We start from the raw sequence: 16250 nt of genomic DNA on the forward strand, positions 1-16250 counted from the left end.
GTCCTGTAAAAATATCAAGCTCAAGCACTCCTGTGGGCACAGTATGTGGTATCTTAGCATTAATTGTTGTTGTTAATTGTTCTAACTTTATTGAAACCCCTTAAGGGAGTACCGGTCTGTAAGAGAAGAAAAGTTACTAAGTCTTCTTCATTAATACTAAGCATTTTTTCTAATTCCCTCTGGTTCTGCCCACTCCCATCCAACATTTTTCAGTTTTTACATCTCTTAAGATTTATGTCAAGCCAGTGAGACCCATTTGTCCTATTAACACCCTTCTTTCACTGCTGGGTTACAGACTTCATAAAAGCTTCTCCCTCTCCCTGTTCAGTGGAGAGGTCAAGGAGGGCTGCTGAGAGTGCAGCTATGCAGAATTTCACCTTTCTTTGACTCTGAAACAGGTGTTTATTCTACTGGTTCTGACAACATGGATTACTGAGCATGTTCTTCACCTTACCTGCAAGAGTGCCCATCTAGCCTAAGCTCTCACGTGTTCAAACCTGTGACTTGAACTTCTGCTGTGTTAGAGCTGGCAGGCTTCTACCAAACAGGCTGACCTCCTGCTGTAGAGGGGGATGAACAATGAGGTTTTGAAGTGGAGCAGGCTGAAACCTCAAGGAATACAAGTGTACACCTTCCCTCTCTGCCCTTATCTGTCCACAAAGACTAGGCAAAAACTGAGCGTGGCCTTTTCAGAGGAGGTTATCTAATTGTCCCATTATTCAACACAGTTGATTGTAAATGTTATATAAATGTTCTCTTCCAGAGAAAATGAAAGCTTGAACTAACATTTCAAGTACTTTTGGGCTTACTTTTGTACTGCATTGGATGCTTAATTCTAAAACTTCATAGCAGATTGAAACAATTATTTTATTCTTTTAATGCTGGTCCTGTTAGCAGTAATGATCAGCCAGCATTCTTATTCAGCAATTCCAAGTTATGCCTCTTTGCTCCTGGAATCTGTTATCGCTGACTTGCCAAAACATAGTTTTGCTTTGGTTTCCTGCAACATTGATTTGCATAGTCTACTGAAAATAGAAGAAACACGTAAAATGCTTAATTTTGCCTTATATGAGATGGAGAGGAACTTGTGTTTTAAGAGAAGCTTCTAAATAATTTTGAGAGCCACTGAAACTTGGGAGTTGTAAAAATTCATGTGCAGTTTATTGTGGTTACTGCTAATGTTCCTTTCATCTCCCTGAAAACTGGGTAGAGTCTGCTCTGAATCTTCATGTTTGTAGTAAAGTAAAGGTAAGTTTGAGGAATAGATAGCAATATAGATGGGGTAAACAATAGCAGACCTATACAACCTTTTGGGGGAAATACAGTTCCTTGTGAATTTTGTATTTGGCACTACAGCTGATTTCATTAACCATTCTCACCACTGAACAGCTGCAGAACTAGGTTGAATTAAATTAAGAACGTACTTCTCTTGAACCCCTAGAGACAATTTAATTAAAATTGAAATTTGAAAATAATGAAAAACATGGGTCAGAAGACAAAGTGAACTAGAGCGACTTAAGCCAGTACATGAGAAGGAAAGCATGACCTGATACCACTTACGATGTTCCCATTCTCCTAAATAAAAGTGCTCTGGCACATAATACCTAATGAAGCCAAAGACATGGTGGCTTCTGGTTCATCCATGCTAAAAGAGTAAGCAAGCACTCACTGTTGGGCCTGTGACTTTTCTTTCCCAGCTATTAGAGTGGGAAGGACTCATTTGATTTTTGTGGACCATTCTTTAAAAAGCTTGATCTTTGCTTAAGTTAAGCCTAACATGTGTAGTAAGAATTTCTTCAGTCTGACGTACTCGTATAGCTTCCTGTATGTTGCTATCACTTGCTATTAGTCAAGATGGATGTATTTATGCCTAGAAATATATAAAGAACATTGATCTTGAGAAATGAACAAAGGTGATACAAAACCAAGCACACCACTCTTGTTCTGCCGTTGTAGGATTTCTGTTCTTGATTGACTTTTTTTGGCAATTTTATTACTAATATGCTCTGTCACTGGAGACAGTGGAAAAGGGGAACAACATGTATTTCCAAGTCAATTTGACAACAGGTTGTGGTTTTTCCTCTTGCTTTAATTTAAGCTTGATTGCTAAGAAACATACCTCTTCTGGTACTTATAGCATCTATGGCATAATTCAAAAATAAAGATGCAGAAAAGTATGTACACTATTTCTGTAATGTTTAGCAGAACTTTTGTTGTTCACCTTTGAATTGCAGCTTCTCTAGCACTGAATAATCTGTGTCCAGATTAAATGTTGTGTTCAGTAAAGCAGTGGTGTTTGCTTGGATTTGAATACTTGCTGAGTGGAGGCTATATTCTCTTGTTCCTGGTCTAATTCAGAGGCCTATATAAGTAAAGAGAATCATTTGCTGAAGAAGGAGAAGCAAATAAAGGGAAATTGTCTCCTTTTCTCACCAAGACATTTATTACTCTGGTGTTGAGAAGCTACAGTAAATTCCGCTGACATAACATAGCCAAAGTTTAGTGGTCTGTGAATTGAAAAAAGTGAATATAGGTCAAGTGTGCTTTCTAAACATCTTCAAACACAAAGAGAGGAGGTGGAAAAGGACCTTACGTGCAGGCATCCCCATAGAGCAAGGTCATGAAGTACCCTGTTTTTCACAAACACCTAGTACCCCCAGCTGAGGTTGAGCCTGGGAAATACAAGCACCTGCTAATAAGCACTTAGAGTGCTCCTCTCTCCTTCCTCGTGCATCCCCCGACCGGTCTAAGCAGCCTGTAAACAAAGATGGCGAAAGAAAATGGAAGTAGAGATGGTACCTTTTTGCCCAAAGCCACCCAAAAAATGTGTGGCTGAGCAAGGAAGAAAACACAGGTCTCTGGTATCTCAGGATATTGCTTTTTTTCTATAGGACTGTATTGCTTCTTAGCATCAAGCATTTATGCTATCGGGATAAAAGACTAAAGTGGATTAATGTTTTACTTGTCAAGACAAGATGACAAATGGGTGTTTCTGGCCTTTCTGTTTTAACATGCAATAAAATTTTACAATGTTTTGCCATTACTCACACTACAGTATAGACAAAAGGAATGGTGAGTATTGCTCACCTTACTATTGGCCTGAAAGCTGAGAATTCTTGAATTTCAGAGATATGAATGTATTTTATAATTTTTAAAAAAGGTTTAAAAAGGCTAGAATATACCTTGGTTCTGTGGAAAAATATATGAAAGCCACATCTTGCTTGTTGCACAACTGATGAAAGTCAAACTCCCTTCTGAATGTTGAAAGGATAGAACTAAAAAAATGTTAAACTCATACAGCAATATAGGGGATAGCAGTAAACCTGTGAAATTAGGACAATAATCGTACATTCTGTGAGTGGGGAGGTACCTTGCTGCCCAAATTCTAATTCTTTCACTTGCTTTCATTTCCAACTGAGTAAGTAACATCTGTGCCCTTTAGTTTATGCCATGCTAATGTGCTAATGGCCTACAGGACAGTAGAAAAAGCACCACCTAAAGAAAATGGAAAGGGTAATAATGCTTTTATAGTCATATCCTTTAGTGTGTCTCTTCTTTCTGTGCATCACTTCTCTCACACCATCAAGGAGAAAGCAGAAAATGTGCTGTATGGCATTTTGTTTTAGTTATCTCCAAGGCAATTTCCTAATAGAATGAATTCTGTTTCCTTGCTTTGCAATTTTCCGTGGATAGCTCTTCAGCTATAATCAGATGCTCCTATTGACACTTCAGGTTGGCCAGCAGTGGTTCACTGTCACAGACTTCAGCAGGTTTGCAAGTGGTGGTATCATAACTCAGTGCTGCTTCCTTTAAAATCACTATTGCTGGCTCACCAGGGTCTAACTCCAGAGAACTTTGTCAGTAGTTCCTGCGTGTTTTTCACTTTTATGAGTCTTAATTCTTAAAAAAATTGTATTTTGCTGTAATGGCTAGGAACCTTAGTACCTTATTCTTAAGTTTATGGTGGATTAGTTGTTAATCTAATATGCATAAGACTGTATAATTAATGCTTTTAAAAATAAACTCCAGCCTTCCTTATATTGTGAAATCTTTTATGCAGCCAAGGCTTCAGGAACATGTAGGAAATTAAGTACCTTACAAGCACACCAATGGTTTGGTTTTTTAAACTTGTAAGTTGCCAAATCTTAAAAAAACACTTGTGTTCTGTTTAGTATCTGTCGTTAGTACAGCTATTGAGAGTTAAGAATCTTCTGTTAACTGCATTTCACTAAGATTTGAAGCCATGAGGTGATTTTTTTTATTTTTAATTAAATTGCAAAGGTAGTTTTCAAATGTATGGAGGGAGGGTTAGGCTTCCACCTCCTATGGCAAGTCAGTGGGAGTTTGGTGCCCTTTGGGATGTCCCCTGCAGTGCTTTTGACATTTTGCAGTGACGCTTCCATAGCAGCAGGTGGGTGCAACTTATGGGGGCGGAGAGGGAATCGGTCTGAATTTGGGAGGATTGATTTCTATGTAGTCAAATGAGCATTCAGGTTTTATCCAACTGAGATTAAAGACTGGAGCACCAGATGGAAGATGTATATTGGCTCTGCTAACAAAAATGAGTGGAAGCTCCCCTTAATTTCAGCGAGTATTGATTGGATCAGATACTTCATGAAGTGATCCTTGGTATTTAAAGTCCTAGAAAAAAAATTCAGTACTGTTAACAAAAAGTCAGATATGGTTTTGTGCTGTATTTATTTACTGGTAAGGCAGGCAGTCTGACCCACTATGTCTTTGAAGTGTTCATTCAGCATCTTTATTTGGGGAAGACTAATAATTTGGTTTCTTGTGCCATTAATATGGTACTGCTACATAGTTCCCAACGAGAAGGAGAGTTGTGTTGGTGAACCAGTTGTTGAACTTGAGTAAATGATTACAGACCACCTGATTGCAGCTGATATCAACGAGGAAGACTGTAACTCTAATAAAAATGTGCTTGAACAGGGAACAGAATAAATGGGCCTTTGCTTGGAGTTCTCTGAACTGTCTGTTCAGACTCCATACAGGAGTAACTGTGTTAGTCCTCAAAACCAGGCTTCACAACTGTTGCTTCAGCTTGCAAAGCAAAGTTAATTGTATGGAAAACTCTCTTAACAATAGGAGCAAAATTCTTGTAAGGAATTGAGCTGTGACTGGATAATTTGACTGTGGATCTAAACTGGTCATTTTTTGTTTCCTAGGCAATTTTTAACAAACACTTGAAAGATGCCACCTTTGGAAACATTTAGTGCAGGTCTATCTTACTATGCTTAAGTCAGGGGGTTGTACAGATCTGTGGGAGGAGCCTTAGATTAATGTTGAAGAACTCTGAAAACTCTGTATTTAAGTGTCTTTTTTCCAGATACTTGTCTATGAAATCCCCACCGTAAGTACCTTTGTGCCTGTACAGATGGTCAAATGTGAGTTTTATGCTGTTGCAGTGCCTATAGTATTCTGACAAAGATTTCTCATGTTGCCTGGGTGATAGTAAGGGGTGGAGCTCACTCCTTGTTTTCAGGGTCTTACTGGTTTAATCTAGTGAGAGCTGTGGAGATGGAGTCATGGTCTTCATTCTCTGGGTGGTGCTTTTGGGTGGGCTTCACCGCGGGAGAAGCATACTAGAAATCATATTATGAATCCCTACTGTCTGACTTTGTTTGCAGATTGTCTTTTAACATTGTTGAAGATTTGTGTTTTCTCCCTTATTCTTCTGGAGTGTCTGTTCTAGATTTGCTTTAGACTTAGATCTTTTTTTTATTTATTATTTTTCTGGCTTTAATTGTCAGTGATCACAGTAATGAAATTTGCTTGGATGTCCCAAGTGGAACTTCTGTTTTGAACTTCGGGTCAGGGTGATGGGCTGCTGTGCTCTCTGCCTTTTTGTTGTGGTGGTGAAGGCTGCAATTGTAGAGACCGTTCCTCAAGAACTATTTTTACTTTGCTAGAATTCCTATGCTTGTTTTTATCACTTTCTTATTGGCATGTACTGCCTGAGACCATTATATGAATTTCAGGTCCTAAGTGGACTTGCACTAGTGCTATTCAATTTAGTTGCTGCGCTGGCTTCTCTGGTAATTTATTTGTGTCAATGGTCAAGACACAAAGCTTAGGGAGTGAGAAGCTGGTAGAGAATGTGTCCTGTGAGGTACAATGCAGTTTGTGTTGCCACTTACTTGGGAACTTCTTCGTAACTATACTTCTGGCTCTGATAGCCACGACTACTCATGTTGTCCTGAGCTTAACGCATAAAACCCCTATGTAGTCCTCCCTCATCAAGCAATCTTTTCTGTCCTGTCTTTTCTCCCTTTTGATTGATCATCTGATTGTCCATTCCTGTCTTATAAAAGGTAATTCTTCTATAATTCAGATGTTACTGTTCTGACCTGCAGATTCTTGGAGTGTTGTGTTTCCTTATGCTGCGTTTACATGATTAATGTTTGCCCCAGCAGTCATGTCGGTATTAAACTTCAATCTGTGTTGCCAAAGCAGCGGTTTTGCTGGTTTGGCAAATCTAGTACAGCTGGAGTCTTCCAATAAAATTGCATTATGTTTCAGTGTCAGAGGTAACATTTCTAAGAATCTTACTGAGGATGGGAGAAGTCCATAGGTTAGGTCGAAGTGGCAACACACATTACAGGTGTTACCGAACATGGAGTGTACTAATACTTGTGTGTTGAACAGCAGTTATTTTGGTTTGGTTTCTTTTTTCCCAGTCTCCTGACAGAAACAACCTCACCTTGTAATTCTGCAGGTACTGTAGGTGTCATTGTTATATTTTGATGTATTTTTAAAACTTCTCTCTAGCCTTGCTACTCTGGCTACTCAAGTTTTTAGTCCTGGCACTGAGAAAACTTCGTAACTGGCAGTGGTGGATAGCATCTGACATCTTGGCTTAATGCTTTTGCCAATATTGTTGATGGATTTGGGTTGTATCCGTAAGGAAAACTGCTTTTGATGATCACTGGAGGTCTTTTGCAGTAGTTCATATTCTGAAGAGCTAATACAGACGACCTAGTCTGTCAAGTCGGCTGAAAACTCAAAAGCTATATGGAAGCTTAGCAAAATTAGTTTCCTATGCCACCAATATTTTGATGCTAAAACTGTTCCTTTTTTGTTTGTTTGTGTTTGCATAGAAACTGTGTGAAGGAATTCTAAACATCCTTGAAAAGGACACAAAAACTTCCTGTCAAGTTGCCTGCCTGGAGGCCCTCCGGATTCTCTCCAGGGACAAGAAGGTTTTAGTGCCTGTAACCACGAAGAGGAACATGCAGATCCTTATGAGGCTAGCAAAGCTGGACAGTGTGGAAGATCCTTTGGAGAGAGTGTCTGAATTTCCTGTTATAGTAGAAGCTTTAAAATGCCTCTGTAACATAATTTTTAATAGTGCTGTTGCACAGAAGCTCAGTTTGGAACTGAATCTTGCAGCTATGCTCTGTAGTCTTCTGGAGAAATGCAAGGACCAACAGTTTGTTGATGACATTAAATGCTTTGATTTGCGTCTCCTCTTCCTCTTGTCGCTTCTGCACACGGATATTAGATCACAGTTGCGTCGGGAACTACAAGGTGTGCAAGTTTTGACTCGGGCTTTGGAAAGTTCCCTGAGTGTAAGATGGATGGAAGAATATAAAGCAGCAGAAGATCGTGGCAGGCCCCCTCTATCTTTGCAAGAGACAGATTGTGCCATTGAGGCACTAAAGGCTCTTTTTAATGTAACGCTTGACAGTTGGAATGTCCACAGCGAGGTAAGGCTTAGCTAAAGTGTTTTTTAAATTGGTTTTGTTTAGCCTGCCAGAGACAGAACGAGCAGGTTCTCTCTCCTTAACATGAGGCAGTTATTGTCCAAGCCCCAGAGCAACTGCTGCTGCTTTAATTTTGATTGAAGATGATTGCATTTTTCAAAATAACAGCTAAGGTTGTCTTGAAATTTTGCATCATAATTTATGTGCAGAATCAGTCTGAGAAAATTTGTGTGTCTGAATTCTGATTCTGTCATGTATTGATGATCTTGGCCTTTCAAGAGGCTGTCGTCTTTAATGGTTATGATTATTATACTGCTTTAATGCTTTGATGTTCAGTGCTTTGAATACCAAAACAACTTTTTTGTTCTTGTTACTACTCGGGCAAAAAATTTAATCTATATGGGTTTTTTGCATGTGTATACATATGCTGGGAGAATAGCTTGGATTATATAATGTGAGTTAGAGATATATGTTTTCAGATAAAAAATGCAAAGATGACTATTTCATCAGAGTCTTGGATTTCCAAAACAAAACAAATGCTGTTCAGTAATAATTAGCTGGTTAGTAAAAACTTTTTAATGTGTATCAGATGTCTACATCTCTGGAGATTGTGGACTACAGCAATGGGATAGTAATTAGAGTTGAGAAGTCTCCCTAGTTTTCTTCTGTTTTTCTGGGCATGATGATAAGCACATCAACTCGAATTTTTAACAAATAACTGAGGGAAGGGGTGGTATTGTTTTTAATATCTTTATCTCCCATCCTCCAGGCACCAGGTTGGGACTGAAATGAGACCTTTTAAGTCAAGTATGAGAACAAAATGCACTGTCATTGTTAGGTCTTGTAAATAAGATTTATCTTGGTTTTTCATTTTAACACCACATCTTTTTTTTTTTTTTTCTTGGGTAAATGTGCTTCCTATGTGTTGCATCTCTAAATTTATAAACAGAAATGATAACTTTTGTTGAATAACCCAGGTCTGTGCCACAGTAACAATATTATATAGGGAATCTTCATTTTTAGGCCACATCATGTTATGTCTGAAACAGTGTTGTTAACTTTTCACTGGGCATTGTAAACATGTAGCATATAAAGCTAAGCAGAAGTTTATAGTAGTTAAAATTGACAGTTATTCACCTAAGTGCATTGAACTAAACAGCAAATAAGACTTTACTCATAAAAGAATGTAAAACTTCAGAAAGGTCTGAAGCTTATTCTTTGTTTTAATGTCTCAAGGAAATGCTAAGTAAGAAATCCTGACATTTAAAATTGAGTGAGTGGGGAGAAAGAATCAGAGAAGCTAATACTTTGAATTTCAAGGAAGTGTAAAGGAAGTGGGGGACTTTTCTCTCATTTATATTCCTGACTTAGACCTTTATAGAAAAATATCTTTAATTTTGTCAAAGTAAATTCTTTATATAGGTAAATGATTGTTTTGGAGGTAAAAACTTGAGTGGAGAAAAATTACTCAGCCAAGCATGTAACACAATTACATGAATGTTTGCTAGTTCAGAGTTTGAAAATTACCATCTTTGTGATTAAATTCTTCTGTGTGGAGGAAATAATGTCAGGTGTTAAGTTGGAAAGTGATGCTATATTACATGTTTACCTCCTGAGAAGTAAGCTCTTAAAATCTCGATCTTGAAGTTAGTATACTCTTACAAAATACTGGGAATCTTGAGAGATGAAAAGTCCAGTTTACTGCAGAAGGCCAGGTGGGAGGTGGCACACAGTTGTGGTGTTACCTGATGAAGTTTCCTGTGGCTGTTGTCTGTGGAATGAGGGAGGCTTCATCCCAGGAAAATTTCCTTCGGATTGGAGGAAATTCTGGTGTTAGTAACTATTTTTTTTTTTTTTGGGGGGGGGTGTGGTTTTTTGTTGTTGTTGTTTTTTTTTATTTATTTTATTTTTATTTTTGGATAAGCGTTTAAGACGTCCTGGGGTGGGAGAAGCTTATTTTGTGTTTTGAGATAACTCTTCAGTAAAAGTTCCTAAAAGCAAGGAACCTTTATTAAGGAGTTCTTTCCTAAGTGTAAACTGTAAGGCAGATATGTTAGGTGACATTCTGCTTAGCAAGTATCCCTGTGGAAATATTAATGATCTGTAAGAACAGTAAACAGCATGTTAATTAAGTGGGCTGAAGATGCAGAATTTGCAGAGATTACAAACAGTAGACAGGATGGAAAATAAAACGAGAGCAGAGAGGTTAGCTATGTGGGTAGAAAACTTAATGAGATCCATCCTAAGGGGGAGAGAACCATTTGAAACACCAGTATTTAATGACTGGAGGTGGTTTCAAAGTAGCAAAGCCAGACAAGAGCCGCAGGTGGTGCAGTTGGCACATTTGGATGCTGATGTTACAAAAGATGCATTGGGCCTTTGTGCTAGGTCAAACACACCAGAACATATGATGGATGCCAAGAAGAGCTAATGAAAAAGGACGAGGACAATGATACACACAGTTAAATGATTGCAGTTACTGGTGTACTTTTGTGTGGCTGCTGTCTGGTGGGAGACTGGAAGGTGAAATTGCTTGGAGAGAGCAAAAGTAGGGCAAATAAGGTTGTTGAAAGTAGAGAAGTTATTAATGAAATGGAGAAAAGGTATCAAGGGAACAGAAGCAAGTGAATTAGAAAAAGAAACAGACTGGGTGGGGGAATGAAACTGTTGGCAGCAAAAGGTCTAAATTAGGAAGAGGCAAATTAAATGAAGAACATACATAATTTAAATGGATGAAGAGGCGGCTGGGTATAAGTACAGGACGGGAGGTAGTGGTATATTAGGAATAGTGGTATGGAATTGAGCAAATGCTTGTAATGGGGTTTTCTGGGAGTGAGCACTCATTTAACTGGGAAAAAGTCCCCAGCGACTTTTCCAAGGCCTAGGTAGAAGGCCAGCATATGACAGTTACGTTGCATTAAGCATTCAGTGAACTCTTAAGGTACAGTCCTTTTATTGATAGGGATGGATGTTATGATCTAATAGGTATTTTTCATCTTTAATTTTTATTATTCTAGTGACCTGAAACCCCCACTTGCAATCTTCAAAATGAAAAAATATCTCCATAATTTATATTTATATAGAATGAATCTCATCAATTTCGTTACATGGCTGCCATCCTTCGACACTGCTTATTAACCACGGGCCCTACTGAAGACAAAACTGAAGAGTTGCACAGGTTGGTAGAATTGCAGCACCAATCTATTTTAAAAGGTTATTTAATTTTTTAAAAAATAGGGGAAAAAATACTTTGCCTAAAATCGAAAGTGGAAATCTGAGAAACAATAAAAGCTGTTAATTTTGAGTAAAATATTCTTAATCTTTTTGATGAAAGCTGTTTGCTGAAATACTGTTTAGGCATGTATGCTGTTCCAGAGAGAAAGTGGCTGGCAAGATTGTTATTTTTGATCAATATTAGTGAAGCTGACCTTTTTGAAATTTTTGTGTGTGTGAGTGTAACAGGATGAAAATACATACGGGAATTTCAGGGGTAGAGCAAATTGAAATGGACTAAAACTTCTGTTGTTTTGCATAGAAGCATAGATGCATTTTGAGAGTTTTGTATGTAACTTTTGCGATCCTGATGGATTGGGATGGAAGTAACAAATAGATATTTTATCTCTAGCAGTTATAGGCCGCTTTATTAGAAGTACAAATACTAGTTCTATAATTTTATTTTTTTCAAAGATGAGTGAATCATTGTGCAGTTTTGGGTGTATTGTGGGGTTTTTTCCTCAGTCCTGCACCCAACTGCAACTGTTTATGTATTTGCAACTAATAATCAAAACTGAAAGTATTTTTAGTGAGATAGTGAAGTGACTCTGTGGAGTGTTACTCTTTTTTTTTTTTTTTTTTTTTCTTCTGTGACACCCTTATTTTTGTGCAAGTAGGTCAGCTGTTCACAGGGCCTTGACAGTATGGTAGCTTCAAACACTATCCCGTGTTATCTCTCGAAAATGAAAACTAGTGTTGCCATTTTCTTCTTCAGAGATGTCTGTGTATCTAATGTAGGATCTTTTGAAGATCTTCTGAACCAGCAGTCTCTGGGAAGAAGGATATGGGTTTTCACACCCAGCAATCTTGAAAGTGTTAAATGAACTTGATTAAAATCTTGGACACGTCTTAGAGATCAACAGTCTTAGTAGGTGAACACTAAAATCCTACATCAGAGCCTTTCTCAGTTGGTGCAGACCAGTCTGGAATAATTTAGGATACTGCTGCGGTAGTTGCCATGACTAAAGTTAGTGCTGTGTCCTAAAAGACAGTATTTTCTCTTTGCTGCTCCTTATGGTGGGTGTTTTGCACTCTTACCCTCCCTGTAAGGGAGGGACTAGTGGGAATACATTCCCCACTGCTGGAAAAATTGAACAGATTTGGATGAATTCAACAACTACAAGAAGACAGAGATTGACCTTTAGCATTTAAGCTTGTACATAGTCAGCAAGACTGCCTGATATTCTGGTATATGATTATGCAGCTGATGCTCTTCCCATGAAAACTAGTCCAGGAATCTGACTAGTCTAATCGCCCTGTAAAATTTAATTATCTTGTGCTATTGCAAAAGGATGCATATTATGCAGGTCCTTTTGGTTTTAGCTTTTGCAAACACTTGCCGATGAGATCTGAAAAGGGCTTTACATACAGAAAGAAGTAGGCAGCTGTGGAGAACATGTAGTATTGCTGTGACTTCTGTCCTTGTGTTTTTCAGTCAGAAGGGGTATTTTGTGTAAAGATGCTTCCCACATGGACCTTATGGGACACCAAGTCAAGGCAAGGACTCTCTATGATTTGGAGAGGGGGAAGCAGAAGAGAAATGAGGATGGTTATCACTGCCTTGTGTCACTTCAGTTGTTTCCCCTTGTCCATCAGACTCAGTATAGCACTGTATTGGTCTTTCTGTTAATGCTAGGAAAGCAACTTTCTCCCTGTTAGCTAACTGTAGCTAGTTTGTTTAGTTCAAGTTGATAGAAGAAAGAATGCAAATGTAGGATTGCTGCATGTAGTATTCAGTTTTGATTTATGTCAAACTCGGGGTGGTTTTTAACATGCTAGAAGAGCACTGCACAGTTTTTTTACTTTTGTGATTCAAGTAATTCAGCCCATTTGCAGAACCTGAGTTTTGTGTTTGAGTGCTACAGGATGCAATAAGAGCTGAATAATTTAATAAGTTCTTCCACCAAGACTATTCATCACAAGCCAGCTCTGGAATAGAAAAGGTATAGTCAGAAGTAATGCCCCTGCAAACCCTTAAGAGGGATCAGGGGCTTGGATCAGAGGACTCCACTTCAGTTCCCTGATGTACTTAGTTAAGCAAAACATTCATTCCTGGTAGGAGCTTCAATAATGAATGAGTAAGCTTGTGTTAGGAGTCTATAGCATTGCTAAAAAAAATGTGGCTGTGTCGTCATTTGGGCTGTTCAGTGTGCTGGACTCTGACCGTGCAATCTTTATTTTTAGAGATGAGGTGTGAGTCAGAGAGTAAAGTGCAACTTCGTGCTCTGCTTTCCACCTGGAGCCTATCAGAAAGGCAATTATGAAAGTAATGTTAAAAATTGAATAAGATATAAGCAGTGTTGAATGCAGAATAAACTTTATGAAGCATCAGGGAGGCATAAGTATATTTCTTAGAGAAGTGCAAGTGATCAGCAATTCTAAGTTTGTAAATCTGCAGAATATAAGATGCTTAAATGGAAGGGTTTGGGCAGCCTGTTAAAGCACATTGTATGAATGCTTGTGCTCTGAATGTGTAAGTTGAGGATTTATTTTTTGTGAGCATCAGGTGCTGGATACATGCCCTGAGCTGTGATGTACTGATTGTCAGTGTGACTCTTTCTAATAAATGAGTAGAAGTTACCTATAAAATATCTTAACTAATTTAGTACCTGGTATTGTTGTCATTATTGTGGTTCTGTCATGTCATTACTTAACGTTTGAATATGAACAGCTTAAAGCACCACATATTAGAGGGAGTGCCATTTTTGCCCACTAACAAGGTTTTAATCAAGGCATTCAGCAACTCTAAATAGGCCTTTGCTTCTGAATTTGCATATCAGGAGGGGGCTGGGAGCATGAGTGGGTGGATGTCATGTCCCAGTGATTAATGATCTCTAGGAAGCCGAAAAGGGGAGAGTAATATACGCAGTATTTCTACCCCCTGGAGTAGGAATGCAAACACTATTGTGCAGATCTGTGCATAGTCACTGACTTCCTGGTAGCTGGAGAATTTCATACACTCCTCTACCACAAATAAAACTGTCAGTGGAGTGACAAAGATCAGAAAGCCAGGCTTCATTTATTGAAAAGAATAGCTCAGACACAGTGATCCAGAAAATTAATTTTGTAGGTGTTTGGGAACTTGGTTGTTTAATAAGAAACTGGTAAAAAGAGAACTTTTGATGAAAGGCCTGAAGCCACCAAATATTCACTGAATTTTAGTCTGGTTTGTTTCTAACTATTCCTGAATTATTGGAGAGAAATAACTTCCATGATATAAAAGACATATCTTAAACAGGAATTAGAACAAAACAAAGAGAACAAGCTTTCCAAAAAGTAGAAGTTGTCTGAATTTCAGTTGCTAAAAGAGCGAAAGGGAGATGGCACAATGTGGAACAGCCACCCAGTCTGATCAGACCAAACCCAGCACATTTGCTAGAAATCCTGTTACTTTTGATTGCTATGATTTGCTTTCTCTTTCACTAATTCTTTGTCAGAATTGTATTAATAACAAAAACTGAGGGCAGCTTCTAAGTAGGTAATTAAACACATTAAATGAAGTTGTTTGGTAAGTTTTTTCTGTTCTTGGGACACTTCACCAATCCTTGAAACATCAATGCTCATAGCTCCGTTGGTATCTTAGAAGTCTGCGTATTTAAGCCTAAATAGTTCTGTAGTATTTCTAAATATATCCATTTTTACGTTTAGTTGGGCATCAGCAAGTAAATAATAACAGAATTCTAATTTTTGCAGCATCTGTGTAATTTATCCCCATATTCAGGAAGAGTACAAACGCAAGTCTGTATAATGAGAACAGGATAGATAGCAAACTCAAGGGATGTGTACCATACAAGAGACCCTTGCAAAGTAAGTTCCATCTTACTCCATTAAAGAGGAGGGAGGGACCCTGTGGTCTAATTGAAATCACTTAATGGATATTTGGGAAGCGCTTCTCTGTGCTTTGTAGAATGCAAAGACTGCCAGTTACTAAAAGGTAGCGCTTAGTAAATAAACCTGAATCTGGTTTTAATGTGTTAAAAGCTTTCTGTATTTCATATACACTACAGGCTAAGTAGAAGTCAAATATTTCGGGGGACCTGAGAAATTGCCACCATATCCCACTGTTTTAAGAGGAAGAAATGTTTTCTGTGGTGTATTTTGTCACATTAATGATAGTAATACGGATGTATTGTAAAATGTTTTCAGTTTCAAGGAGGAAAAAACTGACCTGCTACATACTAATGTGAGAGTTCCCCCTGCTGTCCTGCAAGATCAGCTGCTGTAACAACACGCTGCTGGAAGCTGTGCCTTTATCTGTTGGATAGGATACTGGGGGGGCTGGAAGTAATAATGCACTGCTGCAGTATAGCTTTTGGAGCTTTTCTTTCTTTTTCCTTGTTTGTTCCAAGAGCCAGCACTCAGGCGATAATGCATGCCACCTTCTTTAAAACCCAGAGAGTAGAAAACAAAGCATTGTTTGAGTTGCAGAGCCTCTTTTTGGTTGCAGTTGTACAAACAGTTTATGGTGAGTTGAACTCTGTTTTTAAGTCTTCCAAATGAATAATGAATCTTTAAAATCTGTTTCAGCAATGCAATCAACCTCTTAAGCAATGTTCCTGTTTCTTGCTTGGATGTTCTTACTAATTCATCATCCCAAGAGGAAACAGATATAAAATACAATGGTATGAATATGGGAGCAATTCAAATTTTACTGGATTTCATGGAGAAGAGAATAGACAAGGTATGGGCTGCAAAGATTCTTCACAAAAAGGGCCTCTTTCGTTAATGTAAATCTTCTTAGAAACCTTTCAGACAATGTATAGCACAAATATGGTTGTCCTTGCTTCTAGGTTGTAAGATACCTCAAAACTGAAAAAAAAATCCTGTGAATATCTGAAGCATACTTGCTCTGTCTGTGTGTGTGTGTGAGGATGAACATTTGGCTCTTTTTTTATATCTCTGTAAAGTTCATGTTTTAGCTGTCATGTAGGATTTTATTGAAGGGTTCGTAGGATTTGAAAAGGAAGATTTTTTTTTCACTTTTATTTTATTTTAGGGAAGCAGCTATAGAGAAGGTCTGACTCCAGTTCTCAGTTTATTAACTGAATGCTGCCGAACTCATAGGAATATCAGGAAGTTTATCAAAGCTCAAGTAAGTAAAATATTCATCAAAATTTAAATGTGACGCTAATGATAAACTCTGAGGTTTGTACATCAGTGCATGACACTGATACTTTAAAAGTATGAATGGTTTCATATTAAATTACCTACAGAGTTCTTTGTAGTGCTTTTTTCTGTTAGATTTCTGACACCTTG

At 38.1% G+C, this 16250-nt stretch overlaps 1 protein-coding gene across 1 annotated transcript in view; it reads left to right on the forward strand.

The window, feature by feature from the left end:
* RIC8B (RIC8 guanine nucleotide exchange factor B) overlaps positions 1-16250 on the forward strand; it is a 37078-nt gene that overhangs the window by 7279 nt on the left and 13549 nt on the right. The window contains exons 3-6 of the mRNA XM_080393381.1: positions 7116-7724; positions 10805-10899; positions 15522-15675; positions 15991-16086. Coding sequence (XP_080249507.1) covers positions 7116-7724; positions 10805-10899; positions 15522-15675; positions 15991-16086 — 954 coding nt within the window. The remainder of the gene's footprint in view (positions 1-7115; positions 7725-10804; positions 10900-15521; positions 15676-15990; positions 16087-16250) is intronic.

The sequence above is a fragment of the Falco punctatus genome, assembly GCF_963210335.1.
Source record: "Falco punctatus genome assembly, chromosome: 6".
NCBI lineage: Eukaryota > Metazoa > Chordata > Aves > Falconiformes > Falconidae > Falco > Falco punctatus.